The 16,033-nt window shown below is 42.0% G+C and overlaps 1 protein-coding gene and 2 non-coding genes across 3 annotated transcripts in view; 2 read left to right on the top strand and 1 right to left on the bottom strand.

The window, feature by feature from the left end:
• Positions 1 to 3,682: 3,682 nt before the first annotated feature.
• The window catches only part of MYO15A (myosin XVA), a 160,194-nt gene continuing 147,843 nt past the window's right edge, over positions 3,683 to 16,033 (bottom strand). Inside the window, exons 60-66 of the mRNA XM_078861186.1 lie at positions 15,377 to 15,473; positions 11,678 to 11,838; positions 10,894 to 11,027; positions 10,026 to 10,159; positions 9,250 to 9,383; positions 7,639 to 7,779; positions 3,683 to 6,408 (exon numbers count right to left, since the gene is read on the bottom strand). Of these exons, the coding sequence (XP_078717312.1) occupies positions 6,307 to 6,408; positions 7,639 to 7,779; positions 9,250 to 9,383; positions 10,026 to 10,159; positions 10,894 to 11,027; positions 11,678 to 11,838; positions 15,377 to 15,473 (903 nt within the window). The 3' untranslated portion in view covers positions 3,683 to 6,306. The remainder of the gene's footprint in view (positions 6,409 to 7,638; positions 7,780 to 9,249; positions 9,384 to 10,025; positions 10,160 to 10,893; positions 11,028 to 11,677; positions 11,839 to 15,376; positions 15,474 to 16,033) is intronic.
• On the top strand, positions 13,890 to 13,962 carry TRNAR-CCU (transfer RNA arginine (anticodon CCU)). The gene has a single exon. It is a non-coding gene; the product is annotated as a tRNA-Arg (tRNA).
• On the top strand, positions 15,581 to 15,653 carry TRNAR-CCU (transfer RNA arginine (anticodon CCU)). The gene has a single exon. It is a non-coding gene; the product is annotated as a tRNA-Arg (tRNA).

Here is a 16,033-nt window from a genome sequence, read left to right as displayed (position 1 = left end):
CTATGCGGTGTACAGCTGTTTCAATACGGGCAAAAACAATAGCCTATTTGTGTTTCTCCCTTGTGGTGGGACTTTGTAGGATGAACGTTGATATCTATAAGGGCACGGGGTGACCAATAAGGTCTGAATTGGTCTGTGTTAAGGTAGGAACTAATAAGGGGTTGAGTGGTTCTGGCTCAGCACGGTAATTGGCCAGTGGAAACCACCCGTACCATGAGGGCCCCGTGCTGGCTCGGCTCGTATAACAATGTCGTGTAGGTCATGCGTCGTGCCTAAACAGCACAACGCACACAATGATGCAATTAGTCTGCACAAGCAGACGATGCAGATCACATCATCACAGCAGACGACAGATACCAACCGAGCACTATCCAGGCTCAAACTGCTTAGCTTTCTGAAATGGGATGCATTTAGTCATTGTCGTGCTGTACAGTCGTGTATATTAATTCTGAACACGCATCATTTACTTTGTATATGTACTGTATATTGTAAATAATTCCCAATTTATTGTTTTATTATTTTTTGTTTTCTGACTTTACCGAAAGAACCAAGAATATGAATAAAAACTACAAGTAATGCTCTTTTGAACGCAATTGGTTTGAGAGAGTCGGCCCCTTAACACAAATAATTTTAGAGTAAAACAAATATATGTGATGTTTAGGTTAAATGTAGGGCGACTTGCTTGATTGTAACAGTAGGACATTTGGCAGTTATGAATTTAACAGCCACTTCGCCGCCTGCAATCTCGCTCCACCATGTGGACTTGTGTGTTGCTGAAATCGAGGCACACCATGTGTGGATTTGATCACGTTCTGAGGCCACCAAACGCTTGCTAAAAATGCAGCAGCTGCCGTTTTCACAGATACACGTTTATTTTCATATAAGGGAGAACAGCCTGAGATGTAACTGCACATACAGCAGAACCTCATTACAACACGAAGCATAAACGTGGTTAATGGGAATTACCAGCTGATATAAACTACAGTAGTTCAGTCACTATACTGTGCTTGATCAGCTAATTAAATACAGTGTTGTTAAAAATACAATTTAAGACAGTTTTTACTAAATACAGTTAAACACCGCTAACATTACATTAAGCTGTTTTTGGCCTCTTCCTTCTTTTTTCTCTACTCGTGTGCCACACACAATGCAACATTGTAACAGTGGTGATGTCATTGCAAAAGAAACGAATGAATAGCATTCTAGTCATACTACATTTCCATACATTCTTAGCCAACTAAAGTTAGCTATACCTGCATCCTGCAGCTTATTAATAATATTGTATTGTTTTCATGGACATATTTACATAAAAAATAACTTCCGATAATAAAAACTCTAAAAAAACACACACACCTCCGACGAGTGTATGAAATAAAATAATTGTTATTTAAAACTTTATTTTAGTGAGGTTCCACTGTATACAAAAAAACTATACATGTCTAGTGACTGTGGCTGAAAGGTGACGTGTTTATTACTCATGTTAACTGCACCTACACTACGAAATACATGACAGTATCGTGTAATGTGAATTTTAAAACCCCGTCTACCTGTAAATATATTATACAATATTAATATTATATTATTCATGAATATTACTAACTTATTGCACTCACGGTTACAGGACTGTACTTTAATAGTTGCTGATACAGTATATTTATTTGTTGCCTATAAGCTGCATGCATTCTTAAGTCGCTAAAAAGTAATGTCAATCAAGTAAAAAATGTAAAAACGCAAGTTTACATATTTACTCCGCATGCTAGTGTACATCTTTATTCTATATTGTAAACACATGCAGCAAAATGCATTCCGTGAATTCGTGTTATTAAATACAGCGTCATCCATGCAAACTGCATCTCACAACGCTATGCAATCCGCAAACACGAACGGTGCATATATATTGAGATGTTTTCAACCAATTAACGAGTGTTTATATATATATCCTATGGGATCTGTGTGGGGAATATAAAATCCCATTTAGTTGCCAATCATGACAGCCACATTCCTAGGAACAGTCACACAAAGACGGTCTCACACAATGCACACAACCAATATAAATTATCAGGTCATGTGGCTACATTTGTGCCTAAACGCATGTTTACCTTCTTCATGCTATCATTTTTTTAATATTTTAAAGCTGCATTTTGCAACCTTTGAATCTGTTTAAATTAACGACTACCTGTAGAAGTTCTAAATAATGTATTTGGCATGCCACGAAACATGCTCATAACTGTCTGCCAGCAAACTAGTCTCGGTGCATATTGCTTGCTATGTAGCAGATAAACATTTTCATCAAGCACAAATATAGCCCAATTTCCATTCAGCACACGCAACCATTTAACACATATGTTTACAGGGCTGAACGTAAACCAATCCAAGTGTTGTTTTCTGGGTTGAGCTGCATTTCTTCTCTCAAGCGTTCACCCACATTGCAGCGGGCACCTTCAGCTCCTGAAGGGCCAACAATGGGCACCCCCTTGATCAATTGAGTAAAGAGCTTCTTTCACTTGACTTAGTCGGCAAATGCCACTCTAAAAGGGTCTCTTGCATTTAGTGACAAATCTCAAAGCTCTCGTCAACCAGTCCATCTTTGTTGAGAAAATAAATGGCGCATTGGGATCTAGGAATTTGCCTTACAAATGAAAATTATTGTCATTATTACATGTAACCCAATCCGGAAAACCACACTTGAATGTACTAATCACTGTTCAATTATAACTTTTAAACACATTTGAAAACAAAGACAAGACTCAGTATAAATACAATATATTATGCTCACCATTCATTGCAGATTCCTGGCAGCTAGAAAAAAGATGTATTCAAGGCACAACATAAAGTATTCGAGTACACTCAAATGTCTCAGATGTGAAGAGTTTGTTGCAATAAATCATGGGAAAAACCCCAATACCTTCTAGCTGACAGCTAGGTAAGGCCGTAAGGATGCTGTATAAATCCTGTAAATACGCTTTGGTTAGTTTTACAAGGTAACACAGATATTTCCTCATATCCCATAATGACAGAATTATTTTAATAGATGAAATATAGCAAAGAGCTGTTTACTTTATGAATATAGCAAGTAAATGTAAATGATATTTGCATGAAATCATGAAAATGCATTTATGTTAAAACAGATCTTCACACTAGTCATTCCCTTTGTAGTGAAAAAAATATCCAAGGTTTGCACAACAAAGCATGCAACACACTTTCATACTTTACTTTAAGCTTGACGTTCATAGTATACAGGCAAAATGGCATAGCCATGAAAATTAAGTGACACTCAGTGACACAGCATCCACAAGTTGGTGAAGGCATGGCACAGTCGTCTGCAGCAATCAAAACCTATTATACAGGGCATGCTGGAAATAGCAGCCTACATCAGGTGGCTGGATAGCCGTTTGGTCAGCATGCATGCCACTGAGACAGTTTACATGGATTAAGTTTCGATTTAAAGCTTTCGTGACTGCAGGGATTCATCTTCTTGGTTCTTTCGGTAAAGTCACGTAGAAGGGAAGTAATAAAATAATAAAAATAAAACATAATAAAACAATTCTCACGACGTTTCGGCCACAACGCAAGCAGCCGTCCTCAGGAGAATTGTTTTATTATGTTTTATTTGTATTATTTTATTACTTCCCTTCTACGTGACTTTACCGAAAGAACCAAGAAGATGGATTAAGTTATCATCTTGTGGGGAATTACAGTAAAGAACTAAATTACCAAAGCACGTATCTACTACACAGAGGACGATAATATGATAAAAGGTCACCGACAGTAAGCCATTTTGTTCCAGTATGAAAGCATTTCTTTCAATATGTGTTAAATTAATAACTTTTCAGATATAAAACAGTAATTCAGGAAAGCCTTGGAAATTATTGTATTGAAAGACAATGAATCAGCAAAATTAGAATCATAAAGAGGTTGTATATTGTGTATTTCAAGAAGCGAATGAACTAGTCACTGAGCGAGACCATGGCCATATTTCGAATTGGCCCACTCATCGGCCCCAAACCAGATTTTCTGAAATTAAATACATTTATGTTTCCATGGAGGTGAACATCATTGTGGTGTTTTAAACGCATAATGGGAATTATGCATTCAGCATTTAATTCCTGTGGGATTGTTTAAGATAACTATCAACGACTGTTTTGATTAAACGGGCAGCAGATTCCCACAGCAATTATTGAATGTAGGACTAATTAAGAGCTTTAGAAATTATGTTCTCTGATTAAACCGACAAACGCATTCCCTGCTGCATAGCCTACCATTTAACAGTCCTAATACACCACTAATATAACATTTAAAAGACGACATTGTGAACCTCGAACCCCAGAGGAAGTCAACATGGTTTTAAATGAGCAAGCGTATTAAATACTTGCACCATTGTAACAAGGCTTGATTTGAATATTATACAATTTACAAGTGCACTGAGTTAGGGGATTAGTCATGGAAACTGTGAAAGTAATTTTTGTTTAAAATCTTAAAAACTCTTTAAAATCTTTATACTCTGACCTTATTCAAATTATCTGCTGACAAAATTGCTTCAAATTCTAGTATTCTGCCCATACAAGTTGATGTAGTTTTATTATGGCAATCTAAAATCCTGATTTAAAGCTTTTGTGACTGCAGGAAGACGATTGCTTGTGTTGCGATCGAAACGTCGCGATCTATTATTTTCTATTTACGTGACTTGAACGAAAGACCCAAAGAGTATAATCTAAAATCCTGTTGCATTACCTTATATCATTTGTGCACGCATCCAATTTACACCACTCTTGGTCAATGACAGGGTACTAGAATGACACAAGTTTTCGCAAAATAAACACATATCATAGACCAAGGGTCAAGTGCCAACCCTACTTGTGATTAATACATATTATCGGCATCAAGGCATGAGGCCCAGCAATGCCACTGCAAGGCACATAACTCCCCAATCACAGCTCTGTGCTGAATGTTATGGTGGAATAGCCCTGGAAGAGACAAAGTATATTTACTGTACTTTCCTTCGCTACAACTTTCGTGCTTCAATAGACCCCCTTACCAGCACCCACTGGATATTTAAGTAGACAAATTGTGTGCTTCCTGTCTGTATACCTATGTCTATATTTAAGTTGGGTCATACCAAATTGAGTGCAACTTCAAATGTACATGATGGTTAAAGTGCACAGCTATAACTGACCAGGCTGATGTTCATCAAACTCACGATATATATGCGCCAATCTGGTCTGATTGCACCTAAAAAGCTCAGGGTTCTAACAGAATATCTCAGTGATGCAGACTCTATACACGATAAGGCCATAGCATAAGCTGAGACAACCAGCCATTACATTATCAATTTCAATGTAGTTGAAAGGTGACTTTGAGGTTCCACTAACAGTTCTTTGTGGGAAACACCAACACAACCTATACATCTGGAAATTCACCAGCATTAATTCAAGCAGTCCTGACTCTCCTGATAAAACACTGAATGTTGAATCCGGTCCGCCATTTGTATGTACTGAACAATGCTGCTGCAATTTTGCACTCCCAGAAATCTGTTGGATTGAAGGGTTGTATTAGATATACTTTTATTTTTAATTAGAAGAGACAGATAATAAGAAGGATAAATATTGTCTGCGTATATCTATTTTGTTCCTTATATTTTCCATAATGATGCGAATGGTTATTTTGGGCTAGAATGCTCATAGTTGCAGTAATGTGCCAGGGTTGTGAATTCTCAGGCCGAGTTTACATCATCTGAGGGTATCCAGACTAAACCAGACGGGTAACCAGACGGGTAACCAAACCACCCCGGCCAGCATAACCTCCCATCTACAAAGTCAGCAGTCCAAAGAATGCTGTGCACAGGTAGTGATGCATGGGTGGCATTGTAAGTCCAAATGAGTACTTGGATGATTATTTTATTTTTGGTGTTTCATTACTCATTTTATTATACCGCACAGTATATTTTGTAATTATTTTATTGTGTCGGTTGGTTTTATTTTATACGATTTTGTTATACGTTATCGTATTTGTGGTGTGTTGTCTAATTATGTTCGTCACGTGTTGGATGACTCCCACACCAATAACACCAGCAGCAGCCCCAGAGTTCTCTGCAGCTGCCATTTTCTTTTCCTTTCATCAGCCGCCCAAACTCCCACCTCAGCCTGCCCCACGTGGTCGTCTCACATCACAGACCTCGCCAGCCAATTAAGGGTCTCTGTCCTCCGATTCGAGTGCACAGGCGACTGCTCGCATGGCCTGGTGGCATTGCTAAGCAGGTGTGAGTCTCCGTGGTTGTTCCGGATGCAAGTGAGTAGTGTGAAGGCAGCTTTAGAGAATGGTGATGTCACTGGGCGGGAGGCTGTGTCGCTTCTCCCGAGCAGCAAGGAGGATCTCCTGGTGCATGGCGATCACCCGGCACAGCTCCATGCCCTACACGGTGACAACAAAGACAAAGATCGCTCGTATAGCTGAAACAAACTGTTGGGGCTGGCATGACGCACAAGGTAGTGATGTGGCCAACACCAGTACTGATGCTCACACACTGCCACGGACACTCTTTTAATGCTGAGTCACCCTCGGGGAGGCCCAGGACTGAAGCAGATATCGCCACAGAGATGTTAACCGTGGGCAGGATATGAACTCGGTTGGCCAGGTTCTCAGCATGGCAGACTAACCACTATGCTACTGCTTCCCTACAGCAACAACACCACCATCAACATGCACAGCATTGATGAGAGCAGCATATGCCATTCACCAGCAAGGGTCTCAAAACATTACACTGCCTTTACAAGCCAACGTGTTCACTGTATGCTTTTTTATACGAGACAGATTATTTTTATTCCCCGAATAAAACCAAATAATGGCAATTAATTGAATCGTGGAGTAGGTGAATGATTACATTGCCAATGGAGAAGTAGAGTGCATCGTTGCATATCTGTCACATATCCGCCCTGAACAATTAACCGCCCCCACCCAGTACATGACTTGTGCATGCCGTACCTGTAATAGATGTCTTTCATTTTCATACACAGTAATGTGTTAATACCATATGCGGTTACTGCAAAAATCCGGTAATGCATTTTCCATAAAATGTGCTTTATTTTGTATTAATGTGTGAATGATATAACTGTAATTTTCAATTGATGTTCACATATCCGACCTTTACACATATTCACCTCAATCTCAGTCAGTCCCCAGCGAGTTTGATAGGTGAAGTTCTACTGTGTATAAATGTTACATTACATTTAATTTTACTTTCCCAGGAAAGTCTCACTGAGTATCATGACTCTTTTGATGAGGGTCCTGTTATAACTGCTATGCAGGAGGAAAATTGTAATTGAGAAGTTTGCAGGTAGTTTTTTTCCCCTTTAAATATTGCACAATTGGAACCATGACAACAGGACACAATGGCATACTCTTGCGAATGGCGTCACGGGATCTCTAACGTTCACCACGAAGCGGACGATGGGTATTATTACGGCTAATCCACACACAGTATTAATTAGGGTGGCCACTAGATTCGGACTGTGAACCTCTGTGACAAGCGGCAAATGTGCTATTGCTAGGCTATGTCACCACCCATAGATTACGCACAATGACGCGTGTGCACTGTTGATGCTGCTGGTGGCGGGATCGCTCCCTGCCGTGTGCCCTGTGTACCTGCTGCAGCTGCAGCTGCATGATGCGTTGCGACATGAGGTTGCCCAGCATGATCTCCACGTAGGGGATGGTCTCGCCCTGTGTGGGACGCTGCGTGCGCGTCGACTGCACCTCCTGCATGGGGAAGCTCACCAGCACCTCCTGCAGGATAGGGAACACGAGGTCTGGCGTTACCGCAGCGCATGGGCAGGGGAGTGAATTATCGTACTTTTTTTTCAACAGCACAATCAAAGCTGCACCAGGGGGTTTGCTGAGTCGGCCCGGCGCAACTCAGGCAGGCGCCAGGTTGTTTATCCACTGCACAAGCTGAGCCACATTGCCCATGTCACGGGCAATGAACAAGTCGAGATGTGTGTAGATGACATGTGACACCAGGTCCTCACAGTGTACTGATTAACATCACATGCAATTAACGCATCATTAGCCCTACTCTGTTGCTGATTAGCCCCAAGCCAGATTCATTTAACTTGTGAATCCCACACATTTTGGTTCTAATATAGCACGGCAAATAGCCAGTGGAAAACCATCTGTGCCTTGAAGGTGCTGCCCTGGCTTGGCTCGGATATGCCAGTGGAAAGGGGTATATATGCCTCAGAACAGCTCAGGTTATTGCGTTATCATGAATGGTAAAATATTCAATGGCTGGTGAAAGCAGCCGATTGTAAATCCACTGCTGTATAAAAGCCTCCCTCCGCTGTGTGAGTCGTAGGCGCCATTTGACTATACTTTGCCACACTGGTAAGAGTGGGTTGTCAATTGTAAAAGTGGGCTAAATCCCAGTTCCGAAAAAATAGTCCAATGCATTCCCATAGATTAAAAGTCAACAAAGTGTATTCCCATCGAACCTGTAGCATTGCCGAGCTGGTCAAAACAGCTTTTACAACTTGGCCCAGGCAAATTTCCAATCATACCTATGCTTGGACAAATTCCAGAAGCATGGAAGCTGAGATGAATGTAATTTCAATTCACTCTCATTCACCTTTCCTAGAAACGGTCTGACATCCCCTGTTTTGGTGGCTCTAGGCTGTACAGGCTATGAGAAAAAAAGTGGCAGCCCTGACCCAGACCCATTAACTTGGCGCTTAAAGTTGAGATCAAACATATCAAGGCTTGATAATTGTTTTTTTACCCTTTTATCTGGCAACAAAACTCACACCTTTTTTTACAAGGAGTCATGTTTGCATAGACCACAATACCTGCAGTCATAATGCAAACAAAAAACATAACTCTGATAATGTATCCACTGTCCTTGAAGTTGATTGGTCCACACCCGAGACAGCTTTCCTTAGAGCCTAGCCTCACATCGTTTTGGACCAGATGACGCCAAAAGGCGTTATGTTTTTTTTTAGCATTATGACTGCAGGTTTTGTGGTCTATGCAAACATGACTCCTTGTAAAAAAGGTGTCAGTTTTGTTGCCAGATAAAAGGGTAAAAAAACAATTATCATATTTTTCCTTCTGGCAAATGAGGTTCCAATGGTGTAAATATCAAGGCTTCTCATGATGCTACTGGATCCTACTGAACTCAGACTCGCACGCGGAAATACGAACTCTTGAAAGACTGGGACTAGGAAGCCCTGTGTCTAGCCCTGGCTTTGGTGCGCCCTTTACGTGAGTGATGCTGTTGAGGAAGCTCAGCCCCTGCTGGTTAACGGCCAAGATGCACGGGGTGGTGATGGCCGTGTTGCTGCTGCTCTGGACGAAGAAGAATGCCGACCCGAAGAGAGGGAGGGCACTTGCCAGTCCTGCATGCGGTGCATGGAAAACGGACACATGCGTCACTCATCCGTGGCGAAGCACCAATAAAGGGTTTGCGTCATTTACTTTGCCAAAATCAGTACAGCATTTTCTACATACATACATACATTCTACAAAAGCGTTTCCAGACTCGAATGTAACCGTAATACATATTGTGGTGTGTACACATCAGCACTGGAGATATACAGACATTTAAGCGTGGTGCTGGCCATACCATCTCCTTTACACCATGCCAGCCTTAATAGGTGCTCGCTATGTCTATGTGTGAGTTTGTTCGTGTGAGTCAGCATCCAAAAGTTTGTGTCTGCGTGAGCACCATTTGGTGTGTAGAAGTACCTGTGTGTGTGTGTGCGCGAATGTGCGAGTCAGTGTGCAGGGTTATGCGTGTGCACCCTTGCATCCGTGTGTAAGTTCATATGCAGGAGCATGTGCAGTGTGTGTACGTGCGCTCATGCACAAGTGTATGTGTGAGTTGGGGTGCAGAGGCACTTATGTATGTGCGAGTCAGTGTGCAAGGTTATGCGTGTACTCGTGTGCGCATGAGTTTGTGCAGCAGCAGCACCTGCGAGTGTGCGAGTGTGCATATGCGAGCGTGTATGCTCATGTCCACATTCAAGCGCGCTGCTCACCCATGAACTGCGCTCGAGCTTGATGTGCAGACAACGCCTGCACCTGTGCCGAGTGCTGCAGCACCACACCAAGCCATGACTGAGGCCGCTGCATTCGCAGCACCTGAGCCGGGATGTATTCCCCGACCTCACGCCTGCACCCCGCAGAACAGACACCGAGTTAACGCTACCGTGGCATGCCACCCTGTGATGCAAACATGGAAATCTCTTGTATCTCTTTCACACTGTCGAACTCAGCCGCACCGGACGAGGTACCAAGACATCCTGACGCATCTCTGGAGGCGCCAAGTTATTTTTCAACTGCAGAAGCCTGAGCTGAGCTGTGCCACTGATGTAACACAATTATTCGGTCAAAGAAAAAAACAGGCAGTCTTTGTATATCAACATTATGCAGCTCACATGATGTGCGCTGAAACCAACCTAACCTGGCCCATTCCAATTAACCAGAGGTCGCAAACGGGTTTTGATTCCTTACCCGTACCCGGCCGCACCAGGGTCGCAAACGGGTACCCGTACCCGTACCCTACACCCGTACCTGGCAGGGTACGGGTATCGGGTACCTGATTGCGACCTCTGGGATGAAGCCATGTTGCAGGCGCGGGTGGGTTGATTCTAGGTATTTGAATTGTGAGAAGAGACAAGACGTTGGGAAATGAGTGACAAACAGTTACTCACCAGTGACTCACGGCCTACCCGTACCCGTACCCGGCCGCACCAGGGTCGCAAACGGGTACCCGTACCCGGCCGGGTACGGGTAGCCGGGTATCGGGTAGGGTACGGGTATCGGGTACCCGGTTGCGACCTCTGCAATGAACCCAACCCTGGGCCAGCCCAGCCACTCCCAGTGCGCCTGGCACTGGCTACTCACTGCGTGGGCTGGTAGTCGCTGCCTTTGATGCGGTGCTGCAGGGCCGCCAGCTTGGCCACCTGCTGCGTGAGCTGATCGTCGATGCGGCCCGCGGTCAGCACCAGGAACAGACCATTCATGTACTCGGGCAGGATCTGTCAACGTTAGCGGTCGGAGGAGACAGAGCATCTCTCAGAGGGAATGGTTTGTATCGGTCATCATCATTATCATTGTTTACGGCAAAAGGCCATGCCTCCCACCTCAGATTGCCACCTCTGCGGTACAAAAACACCAGGACGAACCATGGGAAGAGCATCTCAGAAGATCAGAAGAAGGGAGCACTACATATTATTGTATGATAATTGGTTTTTTACCCTTTTATCTGCCAACAAAACTGACACCTTTTTTACGAGGAGTCATGTTTGCATAGACCACAATACCTGCAGTCATAATGCAAAAAAAAACATAACTCTGATAATGTATGCACTGTCCTTGAAGTTGATTGGTCCACACCCGAGACAGCTCTCCTTAGAGCCGAGTCTCACATGGGTTGGACCAGATGACGCCAAAAGGCGCACAACTCAAAGACAATGCACCATCAGAGTATGAGAGCTCGGGGTAAGCATTGGGAATATTATTGTAATTCTTATGCAATTAACAAAAACATTGTCAAGACAGCTACCTCAAACAGAGGAATCAATACTGAAAAAACGAGCACAGGTGACAACCCTACCTCCTACCACCAGGCAGCCTCCCATGCTGCGATGTGCACACACTCGGTTGTCGGGATGACAGCGAAGCCCACCTGGTTGAAGTGCATGCTGATGTAGAGCTCATTGTCGAACTTCAGCGGCCGCACCCACACGATGCGGCGGAACCAGAACCGGTGCATTTCGTCCACCTTCTCGGCCTCGGACGAAACATCCAGGATGTATTCCTTCTTCTGGAGAGGTCGCACCGACTCCCCTGCACACAGTGCAGCCATTAGAACTCTGCTGCTGCTACAGCAGACACAAAGGCAGGGATTCTCAAACTCCAATTCGTGTGGCTCACCATGGTACGTCTTTCCAAGGGGGTGGTTTATGTTTTTTCATGACAGTATAACGAATATTCCCTCTGTGATTCTAGATGTGTTAAAAAAATGTCCAAAACGTTGTTGCAAATGAGACCATGGTTATGAATTTAAATAAAATTGGAGATTGAGATTTCACATGTGGTGTCAACATGAGCTCCCCTGCACGCCTTTTCTAATGTGAAGGCCTCGTGGCGTAATGGATAAAGGCACTGACCTCCTAAGCCAGGGATTGTGGGTCCAAGTGCCACCTGGGGTAGAGCAATTTCAGTGATTGTACATACTCTTTGGTTCTTTCGGTAAAGTCACGTAGGTGTAAAATAAAATAAATCACGACGTTTCGATCGCAACACAAGCGGTCGTCCTCAGGCGGAAAAAATATAATCCAGCAGTGGAACTGCTGATCATACATGTTCATTTAATGAGAGATGGTTTCTGATTTTGTTTTCAAATAAATGCAGACATACATTTAATATGCAGTGCAACTATGTTAAATTACTTAAACAAATCTATAACTATTTTTCAAAGAACGTAGTGCCGACTCACTCGCCACTACGCCCAGGTTACTCCTCTTCATATGCAGCACTTTGTGAATTCCGTCTATTGATTTGCTGTATAACGATGACTGTACTTAGCTCTCTTTAACAATGATGGCCATCTCTACATCGTGATAGGAAGCCCTTTCTGCAAGCCATGCCCAGCAGATGATGCCGATGACATCTCCCATTCCAGTACCACGTATTAAACAAAATTAATGCTAAATACAGTCCTGTTTTAGAATATAGAAACATAGCTTTATGAAACATCACGGCACCCTGACTAACATGGGTGTACAATACGGTATTTCATCCCAATTATCGAATTAGCATATGTTCCAATTTTTTTTATTTAAAAAAACGCTAATTCTGGTCTAGAAATAAATTTGTTCCGAATTCGTGATGGTGTGGCGCAAAAAAATTTAGAGGTATTAAATTTGAATAAATACATATCCGAAACGGCAAAAAAACTAAAACCGGCAAAAAATTCCAATAATCCCATGTTTTACAAATATTTAATCCGAAATGTATTGCCGATATACCGTGTGGCTGATGGGATGTGAAAAACAAATGTAATATTGTCGACTTATATAATTAGTTATTAAATCCTTTATATTAAGTTCACTTGCTTGCATGCTTGCGCGCTTACGACCGTGCAAATCTTTCGGTCGTTTTTTAACCCACTTCCCGTGATCCAATCGAGCTGACATTTTGCACACAGACTCGTTGTGCGTGACAATTTATTTTCGTGAAAAATTTTTTCCAAAATTTTCCACTTTTTAGGAAAAAAAAATTTCATATTTAATTTAAAATACCAATGTGATAAAAATGAAACTCTTACTCAAGAAAAACAGAAATGAATAATAAAATAAAACCGATGCCACGCATATAAAGGATTTATAGTGAAAAACTTTGTTTTTACGGGTTAATTTTTTTTATATTATCCATAGCGACATTGATGTGCCCTGTTGTGAATGATAATGGCCCATAGGTGGCATCATTCTCCACGGTATCGACGCCACATTCGTAGTGGAGATGATGCCCCCTAGGGGCTCGGGGCTATTTTCAGGTGGCACAAAGACATTCAGAGATCGCATCGTTCGCTTCACGCAGCCTCTCGCAAAAATCGACGCACCAAACTCGGCAGGTGGAAATGTCGCTGACAAAATAAGAATTTGGCTTTGGGTAGTATTTGGAACGCGTTGTGAGCTGCAGTAAAAAGGTGTGTGTTATAGACGCTGTCACAGTTTTAAGATACGAGGCTCTTCAAGACATTTCACATTTGTGTTGAAAACAATGCGATGTGAACGAGAAAATGCGCACAAGTTGAAATGCCACGAAATCACGATGTTGCTAACGTCCACGTGGTATGTATATAAGGCCCACTGAACGAACTCCTTGCATGTGCAGCCCCAGTGGCCTAATGGATAAGGCACTGGCCTCCTAAGCCAGGGATTGTGGGTTCGAGTCCCACCTGGGGTAATGGATATTTTTATTTAATAATTTCTTTTTAAAACAACATTTTATGTTACAGATGACTTAAATGTCATATTGTACAAAATATAAAAAGTTGTCGATGTTCTAAATCTATTTGGAGAACATTTCAGGTGATTTAGTTTGCATTGGTTGTGGGCGGCCAATACTGACACCTAGCGCTTGGCTTTAGCAACTACAGGACAATTTTACACTAAGATCCTGCTCCACCATGGTAATTGCATGCGCTACATCCGCGGGAATGTTTGAGAGAACTGATTGCAAATGCTCTATGATAAAAAAAAATTCACAATACTATATAAATTTTCACGATATTACGATATCAATTTTGTGTAACTTTGTAATAATCGATTACACGGAAGAAAAACCCGCCACAATTACATGGGCACAACACTCATCTCTCAGCTTCTTCAGGTATCTGAAGGCATCTAAAAAAGCTGCTATCTTAGCATTTCGAAGTCCACGGCAATTTCCGATTCCACTACCTGACGAATTTCATTGCAGTTTGAGTGATATGTCGAATATGCCACCAGTTATGAGCTTTATTACTAATATAAAAAAATATATGTCTTTGTAAACGTGACAATCTTGTCAGATGGTTGACAGATAATGACAATACTTTCACCATTAAAACACGAAGTGGTCTTACCCAAAAACTAATACGGATCATCTCACATAATTTCTCAGCCCACCTATGAGCATGAGTAAATTCAGCACTATTTCAATCCTGTGTGAGGTAGCATTGATCACTAACCCTGAGGGGAGGAAAGGCTGATAATCGGGAAACATTGTGGTATATATTTTTCTCAAATTGACCTTGTTATTTGGTCTGCGGGGCTGGCACCGTGAACCTCTGTAACAACTATCAAATGGTCAACTGGCTCGGCCATAATCTGCTAACCTCCTGATGACATCACTAAAACAAATATCACTTTGATCAGAAAAATATATCTTCTAAACTGTAGTTACAACTTCTAGATTTGAAGCTTTCATGACTGCAAGGATTCATATTCTTAGGTTTTTTCGGTAAAGTCACGTAGGTAAAAAATTAAAATTAATAAAAGTAAAATAAAATTAAAAATAAAATTAAAATCACGACGTTTCGGAGGCAACACAAGCTTCCATCTTCAGGTGGAACCGTCACAGCACGCTTGCTGTATCAAGTAAAAAAAAAGCGTGCTGTGACGGTTCCACCTGAAGAAGGAAGCTTGTGTTGCCTCCGAAACGTCGTGATTTTTACTTTATTTTACTTTTATTAATTTAATTTTTTTACCTACGTGACTTTACCGAAAAAACCTAAGAATATGTAGTTACAACCTTTGAAACAGTATAAATTGGCAAAGGCCCTAACTCGGCTCCGTTTATGCCTCAAGAAGATGGGATAGGACCCAGTCTCACTCACCTCTGTTGGTGACAAGGAAGATGGCAAACTCCTCCTGGGCCTCCTGCCTGTGGAGCCCCATCTCCTGGCAGATCTCCTCAATCACATCCTGCACAGTCTGCACATGCAAAATCGTCATACGACCCATCAACAGGGAGGAGATGCAGTGTGATTTTCAGTGTAACGGGATCAGAATGAATGTGTTTTTCCTTACAATCATGTGTAGCCCCAGTGGCCTAATGGATAAGGCACTGGCCTCCTAAGCCAGGGATTGTGGGTTCGAGTCCCACCTGGGGTTGCTGAGAAAAAGCTGTTCATTTTGAAACATCAAGATGTCAAGTTTACGAATCTGATAATGAAAAGCCAAAATGGCGCTGTGCCTATAGAAGAGAGTTTAAAATCAGTCGACGTTGGTGACAATTATCAACATTTATGAAACAGACAGGACGAAAGGGGGAAATACATATCAATTTTAATAATTATTGTCAGGTTTTGATTGAAAGCTTTCGTGACTGCAGGGATTCATATTCTTGGTTCTTTCGGTAAAAGTCACGTAGAAGGGAGATAATAAAATAATATAAATTTGTATTGTTTTATATTTATATTATTTTATTATCTCCCTTCTACGTGACTTTACCGAAAGAACCAAGAATATTGTCAGGTTATTTAAGAAGTCTT

The sequence above is a fragment of the Lampetra fluviatilis genome, chromosome 1 (genome assembly GCF_964198595.1).
Source record: "Lampetra fluviatilis chromosome 1, kcLamFluv1.1, whole genome shotgun sequence".
In the NCBI taxonomy this organism is placed as follows: Eukaryota; Metazoa; Chordata; class Hyperoartia; order Petromyzontiformes; family Petromyzontidae; genus Lampetra; species Lampetra fluviatilis.
The sequence above is the reverse complement of the archived record's forward strand: the minus strand, read 5'-3'. Positions and strand labels throughout refer to the sequence as shown.